The following is a 19,875-nucleotide window of genomic DNA, read 5'->3' as shown; positions in this document are numbered from 1 at the left end:
GCTGATTGAACACAGAGGAGCAGCTATGAGTCCATCAGCCGGTGGATTAGTCGTCTTCCTTCTCTCTGTACAAGGTACTGTACTTCTACATTTATATTGTGAGGCCGTTACACACCTCACACACACACAGGGAGCTGTGTTTTTACTTCACACACAGGTCTGATGTCATCACACACAAATAATGACTAAATGAACATTAACAAAGAAGAAATGCTCTGAATAATTTGTCTCTGTTGAACTTCCTCTAATCGTTCAGCAGCGTTTCTTTGCATTAGACCACATTTAGAGGCTGTTATTCACTCCGAGTCTCTGACGACGTTTGTTCTTCTTTTTGGAGGATTTTATTGTGTATTTCTGGTCATTTTTATTCTCTTCCTGTTTGTTCAGTGTCTCTTTGAGGGACATTTTGTAGCATTGATCCGTGTCACAGATAATTGATTCACTGCCGGATGCTGAGCGCCGTGTCATTACATTACATTACATGTCATTTAGCTGACGCTTTTATCCAAAGCGACGTACAATAAGTGCATTCAACCATAGGGTACAAACTCAGGAGAACAAGAAACAAGAAAGTGCAATTTCCTCAAATAAGCCAATTTACAATTGACGTTACAAGTACAATTTAAGTGCTACAATTAGTTAGTCTTTAGTCGAGGTAGAGGTCTGAAGAGGTGTGTCTTGAGTTTGCGGCGGAAGATGTGGAGGCTCTCTGTGGTGTCCTCAGTGAGGTGTGATCTATATGTCACAGTATCGTTCCCCTCAGAGTTCTGCATTTCTCTACAGTTTCCATCTCCACTCTGCAGCAGACTGACCACAGACAGAAGAGCACAGAGCAAAGACACTCTTCTTCTCATCAACCAAACCCTTCTAATACTTCAACTTGAGCTTTTTCAGGTCCACAGGTTCAATACGTCGCTGTTCCTTCCAGCTGCAGAGTCCATGTGGACATCGTGGACTCTTTCATTACTTTCTATAAACTCAATGATTTTCATATTTCTCATAATATCTTTTCTCTTCAGTAAACTACCAATGAGAGTGTGTCCTGTGATGTTGTTCTGAGTGTGACTGTGGTTCCTGATGTGCTGTGTTACAGTGATACAGAGTCAGGATGGATGGAGAGTGAAATACCGTCAGACTGACGTCTGTGCTGCAAAAGGATCAACAGTGAAAATAAGCTGTGACATCACACACCCACCTGGAATATATTACTCTGATATAAAGGACACATTCTGGTTCACTAAAGAGAAAGATGGTGAACCTGTGGATCTGAGAACAGACTCTGAGTATTCAGGCCGTGTGAAGCACACATGTTATAGTAAGAGTTGTTATCTGACCATCAGAGACGTGAGAGAGAGCGACTCAGCTGAGTACAAATTCACACTCAGGACAAACAAACCAGGAGAGAAATATACTGGTTCACCTGGAGTCACTTTGTCGGTCAAAGGTAACATTTTAATTCACATATTAATCATCTACAAATGTTCAACATCTAGAAAACTAGAGTATAAATGTCTTCTGTGAATGTTGACACTTTAAAAAATAATATTCACTGATTCAGGTCTCCAGGTGAAGGTGAGAAGATCAGATTCTACCTGGTTGGAGCTGACGTGTCACAGCAACTGTGTTCTGTCTGATCATCCTGAATACTACTGGTACAAGAATGAAAAATACATCAAGACAGGATCTTCTCTTCTAGTCTCCTCTGGTTCTACAGACAGATATTCCTGTTATTTAACAGGATATTGGAATCAACGTTCTCCTGCAGTGTGTAAGTTCACTCCACTGTGTCGGCCTGTGGAGCTTCAACAACATCTCACATGGAGGCACCAGACCGCTGCATGTAAACTAGAGGCATCAAAAAGATGAAGCACAACGTTCCTCAGGAGGTGGAGCCGTGGTCCACTGACCAGAGGGTTGCTGGTTCAATCCCCGGCCCCTGCAGTCTACGTGTAGAAGAGTCACTCACACACTGACACAACAATATGATTCTAATCACAGCTGTAAACACACTGGAGTCTAAATGTTAAAGGAGACACAGATCTTTATTTATGTCATTCTCTTATTAATAGAAACACAAATATAAACTATCAGCAGACAGAATGATGTGATTTTCATAAAGACTCAAGTGAATTATTCCAGAACATAAGTAGAAGTGACGTGTCAGCTGGTGGAGGAAACAATCAATAACTCCTACAACAACTAGAAGTGAGAGGACAGACTCAGCTAAGGACACAAGCAGCATCTAAAGAGAAGAATGTGTGGAGATATGAACATTACAAAGGATTAAAGGCTGCTTATTGTCACTTTACACCAGCAGGAGTCTCACCTGTGACAGCTGCTGTGATGAATAATAGAGATAGTCTGAGAGAAAGACACACAAGTATTCATTCAAATGATCAACTATCTACGCTAACATCTTCTAACCTCTTAGTATGTTTATTCACGTCTCCTCCAGATGGTCCACAGCGTCCCTCTGTGTCAGTGAGTCCCTCTGCTGAGATGCTGGAGGGCGATTCAGTGACTCTGACCTGTAGCGCTGTTGCTAACCCAGCAGCTAGCTACACCTGGTACAAGGAGGATGGAACGTCAGACCCTCGTCTTCTCAGTGAAGAACCTCAGCTGGTCTTCAGCTCCATCCAGTCCTCTGACTCTGGAAATTATTCCTGTACAGCTGAGAACCAGCTGGGGAGGAAGACGTCTGACTTCATCTCTATCGATGTGAAATGTGAGTGAAACAACCTTTTTAAAAGCAACATAATCACTACTGAGGTAGTGTTTTGTTATTAACTTCTATTTATTGAACTCTAACTTGTAACAATATGTTGACACGTCTCCTCCAGATGGTCCACGGCGTCCCTCTGTGTCAGTGAGTCCCTCTGCTGAGATGCCGGAGGGCGGTTCAGTGACTCTGACCTGTAGCGCTGATGCTAACCCAGCAGCTAACTACACCTGGTACAAGGAGCATGAAGACTCACCACGAGCATCAGGACAGATCTTCACCATCACTAACTTCACAGCTGAACACAGTGGGAATTATTACTGTGAAGCCCAGAACGAGATGGGACGTAGTAACTCCACCTTACGTCTGATTCCTTCTTCAGGTAAATCACACGCATTCTTCTGTTCACTCACACATTATATCAACAATCCAACTAAAGAAGTGACTCACAGTAAACGCGGCCTTTAGCTCCTGTCCTCCACTCAGTGAAGCAGGAGAGCATTGTGGACTAGAAGGTGAACCTGAGCAGATACACTATGACCCCACTGAGAATCAAACCCTGGACCCTCGGTTCATCACTTTAAAGCTTCACCAGCTGAGCGTCCTGCAGACATCACGTGGTCTGATGCTGCGTCGTCTCATCAAATGATGAAGTCAGAAGTGGAAGGAACAAGAAGAGTCACGTTAGAAGAGCTGAAGATGTTGATACCTGAACAGAGTCTGTAGCTGTAAGAATGCAGGAGCAGCTCAGTAAGAGAAACGAGTCTGGAACAAACACAACGCTGTTAGCAACACAACAGTTAGCTAGCATGCTAACTAGTCAGCTTTGAGTACTATAGTATTTTTGGGGGTTTGGATTGTTTCTCCAAAACGTCTCCTCACTGAGTGTGTTTAGTTTGTGTAGCAGTTATTCCTCTATGTAACGTGTGGGTCTGTGGGGGTCCCGGAATAATGAGGATGCGACTGAGGGTTTCAGTGTACAGTTGAGGCTGAGGCTGATTATGCCTCCACCCAGCACCGTTCCCCCAACCACTACCTTCTCCGTCCCCTCTGCAGCCGAGCCAAACCACGCCCGCCACCAATCTCTACAACAGTTGCCATGGCAACAGGACACAATAAAATGGCCGCCGCTGTGACCATCCAGCTACGTTGTTTTGATAAGACGTTCTAGTCACATTTATTTTGAGTTAAAGTTCATCATCTGCATAGAGCAGATCTTAAGGTCCCAGATATTCTGTTTCACTGAGTTAAACATCTTATTTCCGTCCTGATGGTCCTTAATTTATCCACCACATTTAATACTTTATATTTGTTGTTTATTTTCTTTCCTGTGTGGGACAAGGAGCCTCCAATGGTTGGACGGCAGCGTTTGCGTCCACATCTGCTATTTTCCTGGTGATCATCATGATCCTCGCTGTCCTCATGATCAGGTGAGCGGTTCAACTTCACTGATGAAATGTAGATGTGGATCTTACATTCACGCAGTCGTTGAATCACTTGATTCGATCTTTTGTTTGTTCATTAATACATTTTTCTGTCCAGAAGAAAAAAGTCTCCACCAAGCAGCCGGCCTGCAGAGAGACCAGAGAACAACGCTCAGGTGAGGAGAAGGAGCTCAGTGTGGAGGCCTCTGGGAACATCTGGGATCATCATGTCAGGCCTGTGAGGCGGGGATTTAAAATCCAACAATTAAAATATAATACAAATTCATATAAATTAGTTAATAAAAGTTACCAGCAACACTGGGAGTTCAACTCCAGGTAAAAACCGGCCCACTGGGAGGTTTTGTCAGGTCCCTCTAGCTCAGCCCACTCCTACGTCCTGGTTCTTCTTCAAACCATCTAGACACCACCTGTCGCTCCCTCGTCCTCCTCTGGTGTTTTCCCTTTTTCCTGATGCGCTCTACGACTATTGACTCAATTTGAGTTAAAATAGGATCCAACATACATCGGGTAAAATGTTATGCTGTAAAAACATGAGAGAGAACATGCTAACATGTAACTAAACAAACCAAGCTAAAATCATTGATACAATAACTTGCAGCAACAACCCTGTGTACAGCGATATGGCCCAATATGATCCTCCTAGTGACAATCATATTATATATAACTATATATAAATGCAGATATTTTAATTCTGTTTGTCTCCAAAAGGTCAAACTATATCCACGTACACTCTGGTTGTACTTAATGTTCCTAATGAATCTGTGTGCGTGTCCTTCTTGTACACAGCGTGCACAGTATCCACAGACACACAATGACAGTTTGTAGATGGAACTTCATTAACCTCAATAACCTTAATTACAACCATTAAACACATGAGACCTCCATGAGAACCTGTAGGGCCCAAAGGAGTCATTAGAGAAGAAGCCCTGCAGATATTCTACTATCTGGTCCTTTGTACTTCAGTCCACCAATACTATCCAATAAGTACTTCTTGTTCTTTGATGCAGATCCCACCAGCGGAGCCTTGCTATGCTACCGTGAGCTTCTCCAGAAACCAGGAGGATCTTCTTCTCTACTCCAACGTCAGTCCAGCTCGCCCCCCCAGACGCAAGGAGGAGGAAGTTCTGTACTCACGTGTCAACTTTGAGAGTTCTGGTGCTGCCAGCGAGTGAGTCAGTGACAATCTTTACTGAATATGGATCCGTCTCTGCTTTTATCATCACTGTTTTATTGCTGTTTAAACGTGTTAATTATTAATATCCTGAGTTTACGGTTCTTTCACAGACGGAGATGTGAAGGAGCTGTGGATGATTCTTCTGCTCTGTACAGCACCGTCAGCAAAGCACCAAGAGAATGAACCCACACAGATATGTGGTCTGTTACTGTACAGAGTTTAAGCAGCTTAAACACACCTGCATGAATATGAGGTTTGACATGTTGTATATTCACCATCGTTAAGGCTTCCATCAGAGAAGCATCAGGGAGCCAATGGGAGGCCAGCTTGTAGTCTGTAATCAGCCTTTAAATGTTACTAATCAGCAATATGTTACTACCAGTTCTATACAAGCATCTTCAGGTACATTTATCTGTAAATAGTCTTTATCAATATTGCCAATATGCTTCTATTGATTCTCATAATGTTCACTGAAGTTTTTGTTTTGTATGAGAACTTGTCTCAACTTAAAATGGCTGAATTGGACTTTCAGAGTGTTTTAAGCACCTAGTGGTAGAAATGATAATGTAGAAATGTTTAGGGTAGAATTGTAGTTTGTGTGTTAGATATTAGTTATTACATTAGCATGTTAGATGAAGTGACTGCAATATGAATCAAACCCAATTCATAGTCATTATAGTCATATAATTACTGCACACATTTACCTGCTACAATGTAACGTTAAGACTTGGAGACGGATGCTAATTGCCGTCCTTGATGGATTCCAAAGAGTTTTTTCTCCTGTCAGGTAGTAGATGAGCAAAGTTTGTACGACAGCCCTGCGAGGCAAACATTCTGATTTTGGATCATATAGAACTGAGTTAAACATAATGGTTAAGATGTGATGATCTAAGATGTGTTAAGTTTATTCGCTATTAGATGATGAGATTATGGATGCTTTATTATGTTTAAAAATCCAACGGCTTGGCAGAAAGCTCAGTGAAAACAGTAAAAAACATGATGAGGAAAGCACAGGACAGAGATGACTTTCAGAAGAGCTTACTGATCTATAGGAGTGCACCTCTACAGAACGGACTGTCACCAGCTCAAATGCTGATGGGTAGACGCATTCGCTCTAACCTACCAATAACTGAGGATTTGCTTACGCCAAAGAACGCACACAAAGTCAGAAAAATAAAGGAGGAACAAAAAGAAAAGCAGAAACAGCTGTATGATCGAACGGCAAAACACCTGCCAAAGCTGAGTCCTGGTGCGTCTCAGGGACGTCTCTGCAGGCACATGGGGACAAAAGGGACAGGTGAAGGAGGAAGTTGCTCCACGCTCCTACAGGATCCAGACGGTGAATGGAGTGTCTCTGAGGAGGAACCGCACTGATCTGCAACTACGAACGACTGAGCAGGACAGTATGGTTCAAGTGACGGTTCAGGAGGACACAGCTGAATCTGCAGAGCTATCGGACAGCGACGTCTGCGTCTACGGCTGAGGCGACACCTTTCAGATTGCTGAAATCGCCGGCTGCTGAAAGACAGGTGTTACATGCCAGACGGGGACGGTCTGCATGTGTTCTTGTCGTTCTCCCTCCTGCTCATTGGTTTCTCTCCCCCAGTGATTATGCTGATTGCTTTCCACCTATGTTTGGAGTTGGCCAATCAGCAGTTCCGGTGGCAGTCCATAAAGGAAGACTCCTGAGACGTGAAAGGGTGTGTGTTGTGCTGCGGGCTGGTGGCCAGTCTTCCTGTACATGAGCTTTAGCTGGCTGCCAGCAAAACAGGAGTTTGGTAAGGTGGAGGTTGAGGACCTTAGTAAGTTGGGGTACCCTGTACATTCTTGCACGTAGGTATACCTTTGTATAGACACACTAGGTGTAGTGGTTGTTGCCTCCTGTGTAACGTTTTCCTTTAGTCCTTTTTAGAGAAGCAGGTAAGGTATTTTGTTTGACTTGTTTTGGATGAAGAGCCAGTGGTGAGCTAGCCCTCGTTTTGTTATATTCATTTCATTTGTTTGTGCACATCCTGTAGGTCCCATCTTCCACCATCTCCCTCCCTCTTGTTGGGACCTTCTTTTTGTGTAAGAATAAAAACTAGAAAGACACCTTTTACCCTGACTCTGTCACCTTTCTTTGATTGTTGTTTTACTGTCCTGGAGTCTACAAAAGGGCCGTAACACAAGTGGGGGCTCGTCCGGGATCTTTCCCTTGAAGAAAAGAAAAAGTCGGTAAAAGGGGAAGAATTAATTTGTAGTTTGGTCAATGGTAACCATGAATTTTGACTTGCAGGATTTTATTGTAAATCCAAGTTTTGAAAAAGTTGACTTGTGCCGAAAAGATGATTTATTGTCCATCGCATCCCATTTTGATATAAGCGTTCGAAAGTATAGTCTTAAACGGGACATAAAAGACAAAGTATTAGAACAATTGGTAGAGTTAAAGGTCCTAGCCGTTCCTGTTGGGGAGGATTTTCCAGGTGCGGGTGCTGGAGCTTCCCCTGTTGGAAGCAAGGGTACACCGGCTACTCCTTCGGGTGAAAAGTTTGAACCTGAGGTACCTCCTGCAACCTTGCCCCGTTTTGAACCTTTTTCCCCAGAGCTCCATGTATCCAGTGGGGATGCCAGGCTGAAGGTCCGCCTAGCCCGCCTTCAGCTCGAAGCCCAGGAAAAGGAAATGGTGCGTAAAGCAGACTATGATCTTCAATTACAGGTACGCAGGCTGGAGATAGCGGCTGAAAAAGAAGTCAAGCTGCGTCAGCTGGACATAGAGGCCATGAGAATTGCTGCGGGACCACAGTCGACACACACCTCAAAATCTTCCCATACCAGCCATAACCAACCAGGTTTTGATGTCAGCAAGAACATCGCACTTGTGCCAACATTTCGGGAGTCTGAGGTTGACTCCTACTTCAACGCTTTTGAGAGAATAGCCACTGCCCTGGTCTGGCCCAAGGACATGTGGCCGATATTGCTTCAATGTAAACTGGTGGGTAAAGCCCAGGAGGTTGTGTCATCTCTTTCATTAGAAGAGAGTTTGAAGTATGAAATGCTCAAGGAGGCAATTTTGCGTGCCTATGAGCTCGTGCCTGAGGCATACCGACAAAAGTTCAGGAACCATAAAAAGACTAGTGAACAAACTTTTGTGGAGTTTGCTAGAGAGAAAGGGGTACTGTTTGATAAATGGTGTGCTGCCAGTGAAGTAAAGGATAATTTTGAGTCCCTTCGACAATTAATACTGGTAGAAGACTTCAAGGGCACTTTACCAGAAAAGGTGGTAGTATTCTTAAATGAACAGAAGGTGACGTCTGTGTCAAAAGCGGCAGTCCTAGCCGATGAGTTTGTCCTCACGCATAAGCATGTGTTTGTGTCTTCCTTCCGCTCGAACAGAGAGGCACCGCTACGTCCTATGGGGCAGAGTATTGGCCGTCCACCATTTGACAAGTTTAAGGGACCGCCGTCTCCACCTCGTAGTGATCGGGAGTGCTTTTATTGTCATAAGAAAGGACATGTCATTTCGGATTGTTTTTCTCTGAAGCGTAGACAACAGGTCTCGCCTGGCCCACAAAAGCCAAAAGGCATGGGTCTGATTAAAGGGGTGTCACCACCAGAAGCTGGAATGTCACAACCTGAAGAGGATGGACCTGATGACTGTTTCAAACCCTTTATGTCTGAAGGCTTGGTCTCCTTTACTGGGAACCCTGAAGAACAGCGGCCAGTACGGATGCTAAGGGACACAGGAGCATCCCAGTCTATTATTCGCGAGGGCATCTTACCATGGTCGTCAATATCCTCATGTCGCTCAAGTGTAGTGATTCAAGGTGTTGGAATGAGCTACATACCAGCCCCTCTCCATAGAATTAATGTTCTGTCCCACCTGGTAAATGGGTTCTTTAGAGTGGCTGTATTGCCAGCATTGCCCATTAAAGGGGTAGACTTCATCCTGGGAAACGACCTAGCTGGTGGCAGAGTTGTACCAGTCCCTGAATTGGTAGACAGCCCCGATTTGCATTTGGGGTCTGACAACATGGCAGAGATACATCCTGGCACATTTCCAGCTTGCGTGACTACCAGAGCCCACACAAAGAGATATGGCATTGATTTGTCTGACACTTTTCTGGTAACAGAACCGGTTCCTGACGCTGTTGTGAGCGAGGTTCAGCCTGCTGATGATACTGGGTCTACCCTCACAAGTCGCGAGGGGGTTGAACTGCCAGCCACCAGGGACGATTACATTGCAGCCCAAAGAGCAGATGTCACCCTGGTGAAATGTTATTCAGCTGTTCTTAGCCAAGAAGAAGCTAAGAGAAAGCAAATGGCCTACTTTCTCGATAATGGCCTGTTGATGCGTCGCTGGACTAGGGGAGGTTCAGAAGAGATGGATTGGAGTGAGACTTACCAGGTCGTGGTACCTACATCCCATCGTTTTCAGGTACTGTCCTTGGCCCATGATCACCCATGGTCAGGTCACCTGGGGATCACCAAAACCTACGATAGAGTCCTCAGACATTTCTTTTGGCCAGGACTCAAAACTGATGTTGTTAACTATTGTCGTACTTGTCATGTGTGTCAAGTCGTTGGAAAACCGAACCAAGTGATTCCTCCCGCTCCCCTCTGCCCTATTCCAGTAATGGGTGAGCCGTTTGAGAGAATTATTGTCGATTGTGTCGGGCCATTGCCAAAAACTAAGACTGGAAATCAGTTTTTACTAACCGTAATGTGTGCTTCCACTAGGTTCCCCGAGGCCATCCCACTACGAAGGATAACTACCCCAATAATCACAAAGGCTCTGGTAAAATTCTTTTCATTGTTTGGTCTGCCAAAAGTAGTTCAAACCGATCAAGGCACCAACTTCATGTCAAAAGCCTTTGCCCAAGCACTCGGAACGTTAAACATTAAACATGTGACGTCTAGTCCCTACCATCCAGAAAGCCAAGGGGCACTGGAAAGATTTCACCAGACGATGAAGTCCATGTTGCGAAAACACTGTCACGAATCGGAGAGGGATTGGGATGACAGTGTACCACTAGTTATGTTTGCTGCCCGCGAAGCTGTACAGGAGTCCCTAGGTTTCAGTCCTGCTGAATTAATTTTTGGACATGAGGTTAGGGGCCCTTTGACAGTTCTTAAAGAACAACTAGTCGTACCCGAGCAGAAGGTCCGAAGTATTCCGGACTACGTCCACAAGCTCAAGGAGCGCCTCCAGCTAACTTGTTCTTTAGCTAGGGAGGCCCTGACCTCTTCCCAGGCAAGGATGAAGAGAAGATATGACCAGCGCGCAATCACACATTTGTTTAAGCCAGGTGATAAAGTTTTGATTCTTTTACCTATATCTGGTTCTGCTCTCTCCACTAAGTTCTCCGGTCCTTATGTAGTGGAGAAGAAGCTCAGTGACACAAATTATGTGGTTCAAACCCCGGACCGCAGGCGAAGAAATAGGGTGTGCCATGTGAACATGATGAAACGCTACCACCTCCGAGAAGTTCACCCAGGGTCATCAGAGGCCCAGGAGTCAACGACGGTGTCACCTGTTGCAGCTGTTTCCATGGTGGGCTCTCCTGTCGATGGTAATGAAGACGGGTTGGTGATGCGCAATGCTGCATCAATAGGGGCCAGACTAACTAATACTGAGGTATTGTCGCAACTGCCCCACAACTTGTCTCATCTCCCTGTTGACCAGAGGAATGACATTATGACACTTATTGGTGATTTTCCGTGCCTGTTCCGTGACACTCCCACCCAAACATCTGTCATAACGCATGACATTGTCTTAACCAGCCCTACGCCGATCAAACAACGCGCTTATCGGGTAAATCCAGGTAAGAGAGCGGCCATGAGAGAGGAGGTTGACTATCTTGTGCAGAATGGATTTGCAGTGCCAAGTTCCAGTCCATGGAGTTCCCCCTGTCTCTTGGATACAAAGTCTGATGGGAGTTATCGGTTCTGCACTGACTTTCGCAAGGTAAATGCCGTAACTGTCCCGGATGCACATCCATTACCACTGATCGACGACTGCATTGATGAAATTGGTCCTGCAACATATGTAACTAAACTTGACATGTTGAAGGGATACTGGCAAGTTCCTTTAACCCCACATGCTTCAGCAGTTTCAGCTTTTGTAACACCTGACTGCTTCCTCCAGTACACCGTCATGCCATTTGGTATGTGTAACGCTCCTGCTACTTTTCAAAGGCTGATAAATTCAGTCCTTGGGGATGTTCCACACTGTAGAGCGTATCTCGATGATATTGTCATCTATTCCAGTGAGTGGGGTGAGCACATGACTACCTTGAGAGAAGTATTCGGCCGTCTCCTAAACGCATCCCTTACGCTCAATCTTGCCAAATGTGAGTTTGGAAAAGGAACTGTCCTCTATCTTGGTCAGCAGGTTGGTCAAGGACAGGTTTGTCCCGCGGATGCAAAGATCTCTGCAATTAGAGCGTTCCCCGAGCCAAAAACCCGGCGAGAGCTGCGTCGATTCCTTGGAATGTCGGGATATTATCGACGGTTTTGCAAAAACTTCTCCTCTGTAGCGGCTCCGTTGACCTCGTTAACCAGTCCAGCAAAACCCTTTGTATGGTCTAATGAGTGCAAACAATCTTTTGAGAGCCTAAAAGGTATAATGTGTTGCACTCCTGTGCTGAAGGCCCCGGATTTCATGTTGCCTTTCAAGTTGGAGGTTGATGCCAGCGCAGTTGGAGCTGGTGCAGTTCTTCTGCAGGAGGATGCCCACGGCATCGACCACCCTGTGAGTTATTTCTCACGGAAGTTCAACAGGCATCAGCTTGGGTATTCAACAATAGAGAAGGAGGCTCTGGCCCTGTTGTTTGCTCTACAGCATTTTGAGGTTTATCTTGGGTCTAGTGAAAAGCCTGTTCAAGTATTCACCGATCATAACCCTCTTGTGTTTCTTTCCAGGATGCATAACTACAACCAACGTCTGATGCGTTGGTCTCTCATTGTTCAGGACTACAATCTTAGCATCGTGCATAAAAAGGGATCTGAAAATGTTCTTGCTGATGCCTTGTCTCGTGCGGTATAGTTATGTTCCCCTATTAATTTAGATCGTAACTTTATGGGAGATAGTTTTTGTGGCATTCATTTTTTTTTCTGAGCTTATATGGGTGGGGGTGTTACATGCCAGACGGGGACGGTCTGCATGTGTTCTTGTCGTTCTCCCTCCTGCTCATTGGTTTCTCTCCCCCAGTGATTATGCTGATTGCTTTCCACCTATGTTTGGAGTTGGCCAATCAGCAGTTCCGGTGGCAGTCCATAAAGGAAGACTCCTGAGACGTGAAAGGGTGTGTGTTGTGCTGCGGGCTGGTGGCCAGTCTTCCTGTACATGAGCTTTAGCTGGCTGCCAGCAAAACTGGAGTTTGGTAAGGTGGAGGTTGAGGACCTTAGTAAGTTGGGGTACCCTGTACATTCTTGCACGTAGGTATACCTTTGTATAGACACACTAGGTGTAGTGGTTGTTGCCTCCTGTGTAACGTTTTCCTTTAGTCCTTTTTAGAGAAGCAGGTAAGGTATTTTGTTTGACTTGTTTTGGATGAAGAGCCAGTGGTGAGCTAGCCCTCGTTTTGTTATATTCATTTCATTTGTTTGGCACAACCTGTAGGTCCCATCTTCCACCATCTCCCTCCCTCTTGTTGGGACCTTCTTTTTGTGTAAGAATAAAAACTAGAAAGACACCTTTTACCCTGACTCTGTCACCTTTCTTTGATTGTTGTTTTACTGTCCTGGAGTCTACAAAAGGGCCGTAACACAGGCTAGACCTAGGAGACATGTTCAGCCACCCATGAGGTTGATTGAGAGTTGCTAGACTGTCTGTAGTTTGTTTTGTTTGCAAGGAAGGAAAAGGCAATGTGTACCTTTTAATTTTGTCTTGTTCGAGTAAATTTACTTAAGAAGAAAAAGGGGAAGTTGCAATTGTAGAAGTTGTTTACAAGTATAGCTTATATGTTACATTACACTTTGCACTTAAAGATGGCTATGTTTTTACAGGGGTAAATATTATCTCATTGTAAGGGGAAAGATGTGATGTTACTAGATGTTACTGGTTACTGTTACGGTAAAGAACTCCATCAGCCAGCATTCCCTAGTCAGTGCTGAGGGACATGCGCAGTGCGGAGCGCGGCAGACCCCTGGTAGCATTACAGCGGACTGTGCTAGTTGACATTAAAAGTTCATGAAACGTATATCACGCCTCCCCTGCTTATTATAAGAATACGCAAGGTACAACAGGAAGTATGAACAGAAATGAGTCTGTCCATTCCGGATTAAATGCTCTATTTTCGCTGTCAACGTTTCTTTTTTTGGAGAGCGACATTTGTTCTTTATGTTTCTCTCCCTTTCTCTGTCTCACTCGCCTTTTCCTCAACTTTCTCCGGCGCAGTCGTCCGTTTCTCTCCCTTTGTTTTCTAAATGTGTCGCTATCTTTCTTTTTCTTTCTCTAACTTTCTCATCTCTCAGCGCGGACGCAGCGCTGTCTTGAGACGTAATGTTTACCGCCGAGAATGCATAGATTTGATTGGCTGAGTGGTATCACGTGGGATGGCTTAACTCGCATGCAATTGGTCTGCGCGTTTCCTCATCCGCTAAACCACTACCGTAAATACTGCAAAAGCCGCGCCGCGCCGCCGGGGGAAAAAATCACAACCTTCTGTTTTGTCTGGCGGTCCGGGTCCGGATGGGACGGCCTCTGGGTCCGGACCCGGACCGCGTCCGCCAGTTAGTGACCTATGGGATAGATTATAGAATATTGTGACGTCACGAGAGGCTGGGTCTTGGAAGGGAGATACGTTCACCGGCGATGGCTGTAACTACTATGGCTCCATCTGCTGGTGGAGGTAGGAACTCCACCCCGAAACTCAGAGCATTCCCCTCACACCTGAAACCCACCAGGGTGTGACGACCGGGAGGCCTTCATGAGGGCGGAAGACACACCGCTGAGAGGGAGAGACGAGCTGCAGAAGAGCAGACCAAGACAGAAGGATTCCCCGAGGCAGGAGAGGACGGTGGTTTCTCCTCAAACAAGTGGATTTCCGTTTCCCCTCCAAAGACAAGACATTAGTTAAGTTTTACCGGCAAAGATCGACCGAAGCCTGAGTTGCCCCCTGTTTGGACTGTTTTCTGTTTAATCTGAAGGACGTAAATTAAAACCTTTGCTTACATTTTGAACCCGGTGTCCTCGCACTATTTGAACTACCCCGGAGAGAGCGGCGGCGCCTCTCGTGACATCACAATATAGACAACATTTAAAAAGATACATGTGAAGAAAACCTGTCACTAAATGTTCATACTGTTATTTAATTTCCACTAGATGAAAATTAATGACTACATTCACTACATTAGCAAGTAAACATCTGAACCAGGTTCAAAGCTATTCTCCAGTGTCTCATTTCTATTTTGTGTTTGTGATTCATATTTAAATACACAAGAAAATAATGTTCAGTTGTTCAGAAATATGGCCTTTTCAGGAAAAACGGTAAACCTGTAAACACAAAGGATATGGTGAGATTTCACGTGTAGTTTTAGTGGACAGTCATCACGTCACTACAGATGAATTCATTGCTTAAGACTTGGATATGCTGGTGGTATTGTATTATACTGCGTTATACTGACAAGAAGCAATAGGAATTCTTATCACTCAGCACTTTAATCTATGCAAATATAAAAATGAAGAAAGAAAGAGTTAAGAAAGTCGAAATTATGAGCTAATGTATAGACTTAAGATATGCGCATGCACAGTTACGCCCGTACTGTACCTGGCCTCCCTCTCCGACAGCTTCCGGCTAATGTAGAGGACCGGGCGGTCCACCCCCTGCACCTGCTGGGACAAAACGGCCCCCAGCCCTCTGTTCGACGCATCAGTCTGCAAGACAAAAGGGAGAGAGAAGTCAGGTGTATGGGGCAGTGGTTCCCCACAGAGGGCTCGTTTCACCCCCTCAACCGCCCACTGGCACTGCTCCGTCCACTGGACCGCATCTGAGGCACCTTTCCGGGTCAGGTCAGTTAAGGGGCTGGTCAGCTCCGCAAAGCCCGGGATGAACCTCCTGTAGTAGCCCGCCAGCCCCAAAAACTGCCTCACCTCTTTTTTCGTCTTGGGCCGCGGGCAGGCTGCAATCTTGTCCGCCCAAGTGGTACCCCAGATACCGTACCTCCCTCCGACCAACTGCACACTTCGTTGGCGGTGAGCCCGGCCTGCCTCAGGGACTACAGCACCGCGCCCACCCGCCGCACATGCTCCGCTCACGTGGCTCTTTGGATGATGACGTCATCCAGGTAGGCGGCAGTATACGCAGCGTGCGGACGCAGCACCCGGTCCATGAGGCGCTGGAAGGTGGCCGGGGCGCCGAACAGCCCGAAGGGAAGCGTGGTGAATTGGTATAATCCAATTCTCCACGGAGTGGAGAACGCCGACTTTTGCCTGGACTCTGGTGACAAGGGAATCTGCCAGTAGCCCTTGGTCAAATCCAGTGTCGTAAAAAATTGCACGGTGCCCAATCGGTCCAGGAGTTCGTCGACCCGGGGCATCGGGTACGCGTCAAACCGTGAGACCGCATTCACCCTGCGATAATCCACACAGAACCTTATCGAGCCGTCCTTCTTGGCGACAAGAACGATGGGGCTGCACCAGGCGCTGTTGGACTCCTCTATTACCCCCATCTCCAGCATAGCGGCCAATTCTCGCTGAACCATTTTCCTTTTGTGTTCAGGTAACCTGTAGGGCCGCGTCCGCACCGTCACGCCCGGGGACGTCTCAATGTGATGCACTATGAGGTCCGTGCAACCTGGCCGGGAAGAGAACACATCATTACATTGATCTTGCAACCGGGCTATGTCCGCTTGCTGGGCTGGAGAGAGACGGGCGTCGGACGGGAGCCGGGTTGGATCGGTGGACTTTGGGACCTCTGGCCCCAGCTCCTCGCTCTCTGCTACTGCAGACACCAGGGACACGGACTCCGCCTCTCTCCATGCTTTAAGGAGGTTGAGGTGGTAGATCTGCGTGACTCCCTCTGTCAGATCGCACCACCTCGTAGTCGACGTCCCCTACCTGCCGTGTGACCACAAAGGGCCCTTGCCACTTGGCGAGTAGTTTTGAGCTGGAAGAAGGAATGCACTTTTTCTCCCGGTGTGAATTGTCTCAGCTTGGCCCCTCTGTTGTACAGCCGTTGTTGACGTTCCTGGGCCTGGAGCAAATTCTCACGTGACAACTCACCCAGTGTGTGGAGTTTGGCTCGCAGGTCCAGGACGTACTGAATCGCATTCTTACTGAGGCTCGGACCCTCCTCCCAGTGTTCCTTAAGCAGGTCGAGCACCCCCCGTGGTCTCCTGACGAACAGCAGCTCGAAGGGAGAAAATCCCGTGGAGGCCTGGGGGACCTCCCGTACTGCAAACAACAGAGGGTCAAGCCATTTATCCCAATTACGTTCATCGTCGTGAATAAACTTACGAATCATGGATTTCAGTGTCTTGTTCAGCCGTTCCACCAGGCCGTCAGTCTGGGGATGGTACACACTGGTCCGAACGGACTTAACCCCCAATAATTCGTACAGTTCTCGTAGGGTGCGTGACATGAACGAGGTGCCCTGGTCAGTCAGAATCTCTTTCGGGATTCGGACTCGGGAGATGACCTGAAACAGCTCCTGCGCAACACTCTTGGCGGAGATGCTGCGCAACGGCACTGCCTCGGGATATCGGGTTGCGTAATCCACCAGAACCAACACAAAGCGATACCCCCGTGCACTCCGGTGAAATGGCCCGATGAGGTCCATACCTAAGCGTTCGAACGGCAGCTCCATTAACGGCAGCGGACGCAAGGGCGCTTTCGGGATGGCCGGCTGGTTCACCAGCTGGCACTGTGGGCAGGACGCACACCAGCGGCGCACATCCGCCCAGATGCCTGGCCAGTAAAATCGGGCCACTATCCGATCCAGAGTTTTATAGCTACCCAGGTGGCCCGCCATCGAGTTATAGTGAGCCGCCTGGAAAACCGTTTCCCGGCGGCTTTTCGGTACCAACAACTGCGTAATTTCCTGACCTGTCTGAGTGTCGCGACTCACTCTGTATAGCCTGTCCCTAATCAGTGAAAAGTGTGGGTATGATAATGCGGCGTCGGGGCGCACCACTTGACCATCAATTTGTATCACTTAGTCGAAGGCAAAGCGTAGAGTATCATCACGAGACTGCTCCAGTGGAAAATCTTCCATGGAGCGTAGCTCTGGCGTCGGCAGCGTCCCCATAGGAGGCCCCGCCGATTCCCCCTCCCCGTCCGCAGCGTCGGACAACCTCGCGTCACCGTCGAGCGCCGCACACACCCTGCATGTCCCTATCGGTCGCGAACGCACCCCCGCGCACTGCCCCGCTAACTTATGAAACCCCGATAAGTCTGTCCCCAAGATCAGGGGGTGCGTCAGGCGGGAGCTAACCGCGACCCTTACTCTATGCTTTTTACTCCCAAACCTAATCTCTATCGGCACCACTGGGTAGTCGTGAATATCCCCATGCACACACTTAATACTCACCCGGGATGCCTCAACCAATGCCCCGGGTCGAACCAGTCTCTGGTGGATCATAGACTGCGTGCAGCCAGAGTCCACCATCGCCTGATGTATACCCCCCTGGATCCTTACCGGAACGTCGTACGTCCCAGACCGGGGGAGGGTGCTGGAGGCCCAGCAACCCGCACCGTTTGGCCCACCTCCATTAGCGGGCACTCCCGCCGGTAGTGTCCGGGCTGCCCGCACCTCCAACACTCCTGCCCTGGCGGTTGAGGAGTCCTCTGTAGGTCGGGGAGGGTGCCGGCCAGGCCGGGTGGATCAGTACCCCGTTGAGGGGCTAGGGCCCGCGGGGCCGGAGGGGGCCGAGCCGGGACAGGTAGCGGGGATCTCCGTCGTGGCGCGGGAACGGGCTGCGTCGATGTGGTCGGCCGACCGCCCTCCCCATGCCCCCCAGGGTGCACTGCCAGGTGGTCCTCGGCGAGGGTCACGGCGGCTTCCAGCGCTGTCGGCCGGTGGTAGCGGACCCATGCCGCAGTCCGCGGCGGAAGACCCTCCAGGAATTGCTCCGTCACCACCTTCTCCACCACCGCCGGCGCCCCTCCCGCGCCCTCCGGCTGCAGCCACCTGTTGGCCGCGTCTGTGAGTCGCTGGGCAAACGCGAACGGGCGGTCCCCCGGCCCCAGCCTCGCCTCCCGGAACCGCCTCCTATGGTCCTCGGGGGAGAGCCCCAGTCGGTCCATGATGGCCTTCTTTACGTTGGCGTAGATGTGCCTGGGCCCGAGTGGCAGACCCAGGGCCGCTGTCTGCGCCTCCCCCGTTAGGAGCGGCAGGAGGCGGATCGCGCACTCGCCCGCCGGCCAGCCACTCGCCCCCGCCATCGCCTCAAACATCTCTAGGTATGACTGCACCTGGTCCCCCGGGGTTATCTTGTGCACCACCACGCCCGTATATGCCGAGGGACCCGGCGCCGTTGGGGAAGCGACTGGTCGGGCCGCCAATTGTTCCAATACCTGGGTCTGCCGGTCCGCAGCAGGCTGCAGCGCTCCCAGGAAGTGCCGGTTGGCCTCGGCCTGCTCGCGCTGCATCGCGGCAATCTCTCCCAGCATTCGTCCAAGCGCGACCGCCGGCTGCATCAGGCCCTCTCCGTGGTCGTTTGCGTCCATCCCTGGCCGGGCGCCACTGTAGCCGTGATAGCGCTACCACCGGCGGGTTCCGTAAGGACGCACGGACACACGTTAAGAGCAACAAGTCTTTATTTTCCAAAGGGGGTCAGTGAGCAGGAATGAGGCCGCTCGTCGTGCTGTTGCTCGGCTTCACTCTGTCCTGCTCTGCACAGCCCAGCTCTCGTGCTCCGCTCTGCTCTGCTCGGCTCACGTCCCCCGATCTGGATCCTGCTCACTGTTTTTATCAGAGACAATCAGTGCAGATTATTTCCACCTGCTTTCTCCTCACCTACCAGCACCGTCCGCTGAACCACTCCCCCGCTCTCCCACCTGCAGCTGAGCTAACCACGCCCCTCCACCACAGCAGTTTTACACTTTGTTACGCACGTACAGCACCCCGTGAGGGGAGGGGAACATACACCGCGCTGCCCAGAACCCCAGACGGCCAGAGACCGGGTGTGGGCGCAAGTAATCACACCAACATCGATGGGTCTGGTTTAAACAGGCTATAGCACGTGCCAGTTTATTAATAATAATAATAATAATAAACAATAGAGGGAAATGGGAGGACGGCTGAGCTGATCCAAAACAAAGAAATTAGCAAAAACCCCACCCCTTACCTGTCCCAACGTCCTACACAAAACACTTATTTACTCTGGCGCTCGAGCAAGGCGCCCTAACCAAAAATACAGGGGGTGGATCGCTCAGATCTAACCTGGTGTGTATAACAGGAGATATCCCTACGGGTGATGTATGCCCAGGGCGTCTTTCCTAACACTCCCAAGTGCTTTCCGTTCTCCCTGGGAAGGACACACGAAATACAAATGATTAACACTTTCAATACTCCAAAACACTCCACCATGTACAACCAATTTCACAAGAGCACCCC

The 19,875-nt window shown here is 48.4% G+C and overlaps 1 protein-coding gene across 2 annotated transcripts; it reads left to right on the top strand.

Moving 5' to 3' along the window:
- The first annotated feature begins 720 nt into the window (after positions 1 to 720).
- Positions 721 to 14,498, top strand: LOC120815506 (uncharacterized). 2 transcript variants are annotated; one of them, XM_078079858.1, is made up of 7 exons: positions 721 to 1,444; positions 1,559 to 2,725; positions 2,841 to 4,149; positions 4,262 to 4,319; positions 5,172 to 5,332; positions 5,449 to 6,867; positions 13,089 to 14,498. In XM_078079858.1, the coding sequence occupies exons 3-6, from the start codon at positions 4,124 to 4,126 to the stop codon at positions 5,519 to 5,521; spliced, it is 318 nt and encodes a 105-aa protein (XP_077935984.1). In that variant the 5' UTR covers positions 721 to 1,444; positions 1,559 to 2,725; positions 2,841 to 4,123; the 3' UTR covers positions 5,522 to 6,867; positions 13,089 to 14,498. The 2 variants fall into 2 exon arrangements, with proteins under 2 accessions (XP_077935984.1, XP_077935985.1); XM_078079859.1 differs by lacking the exons at positions 721 to 1,444; positions 1,559 to 2,725 and having other exon boundaries at positions 4,040 to 4,149; positions 4,265 to 4,319.
- Positions 14,499 to 19,875: the final 5,377 nt, after the last annotated feature.

This window comes from Gasterosteus aculeatus, chromosome 9 (assembly GCF_964276395.1).
Source record: "Gasterosteus aculeatus chromosome 9, fGasAcu3.hap1.1, whole genome shotgun sequence".
Classification (NCBI taxonomy): Eukaryota; Metazoa; Chordata; class Actinopteri; order Perciformes; family Gasterosteidae; genus Gasterosteus; species Gasterosteus aculeatus.
This window is presented reverse-complemented; position numbering and strand designations above follow the sequence as displayed.

Bases quoted from the DNA above. Each gene is read 5' to 3' on its own strand.
- LOC120815506 (XM_078079858.1), top strand. From the start codon at position 4,124: ATGATCCTCGCTGTCCTCATGATCAG. The intron at 4,320-5,171 runs GTGAGGAGAAGG...TCTTTGATGCAG, and splicing joins GACCAGAGAACAACGCTCAG to ATCCCACCAGCGGAGCCTTG. The intron at 5,333-5,448 runs GTGAGTCAGTGA...GTTCTTTCACAG, and splicing joins AGTTCTGGTGCTGCCAGCGA to ACGGAGATGTGAAGGAGCTG.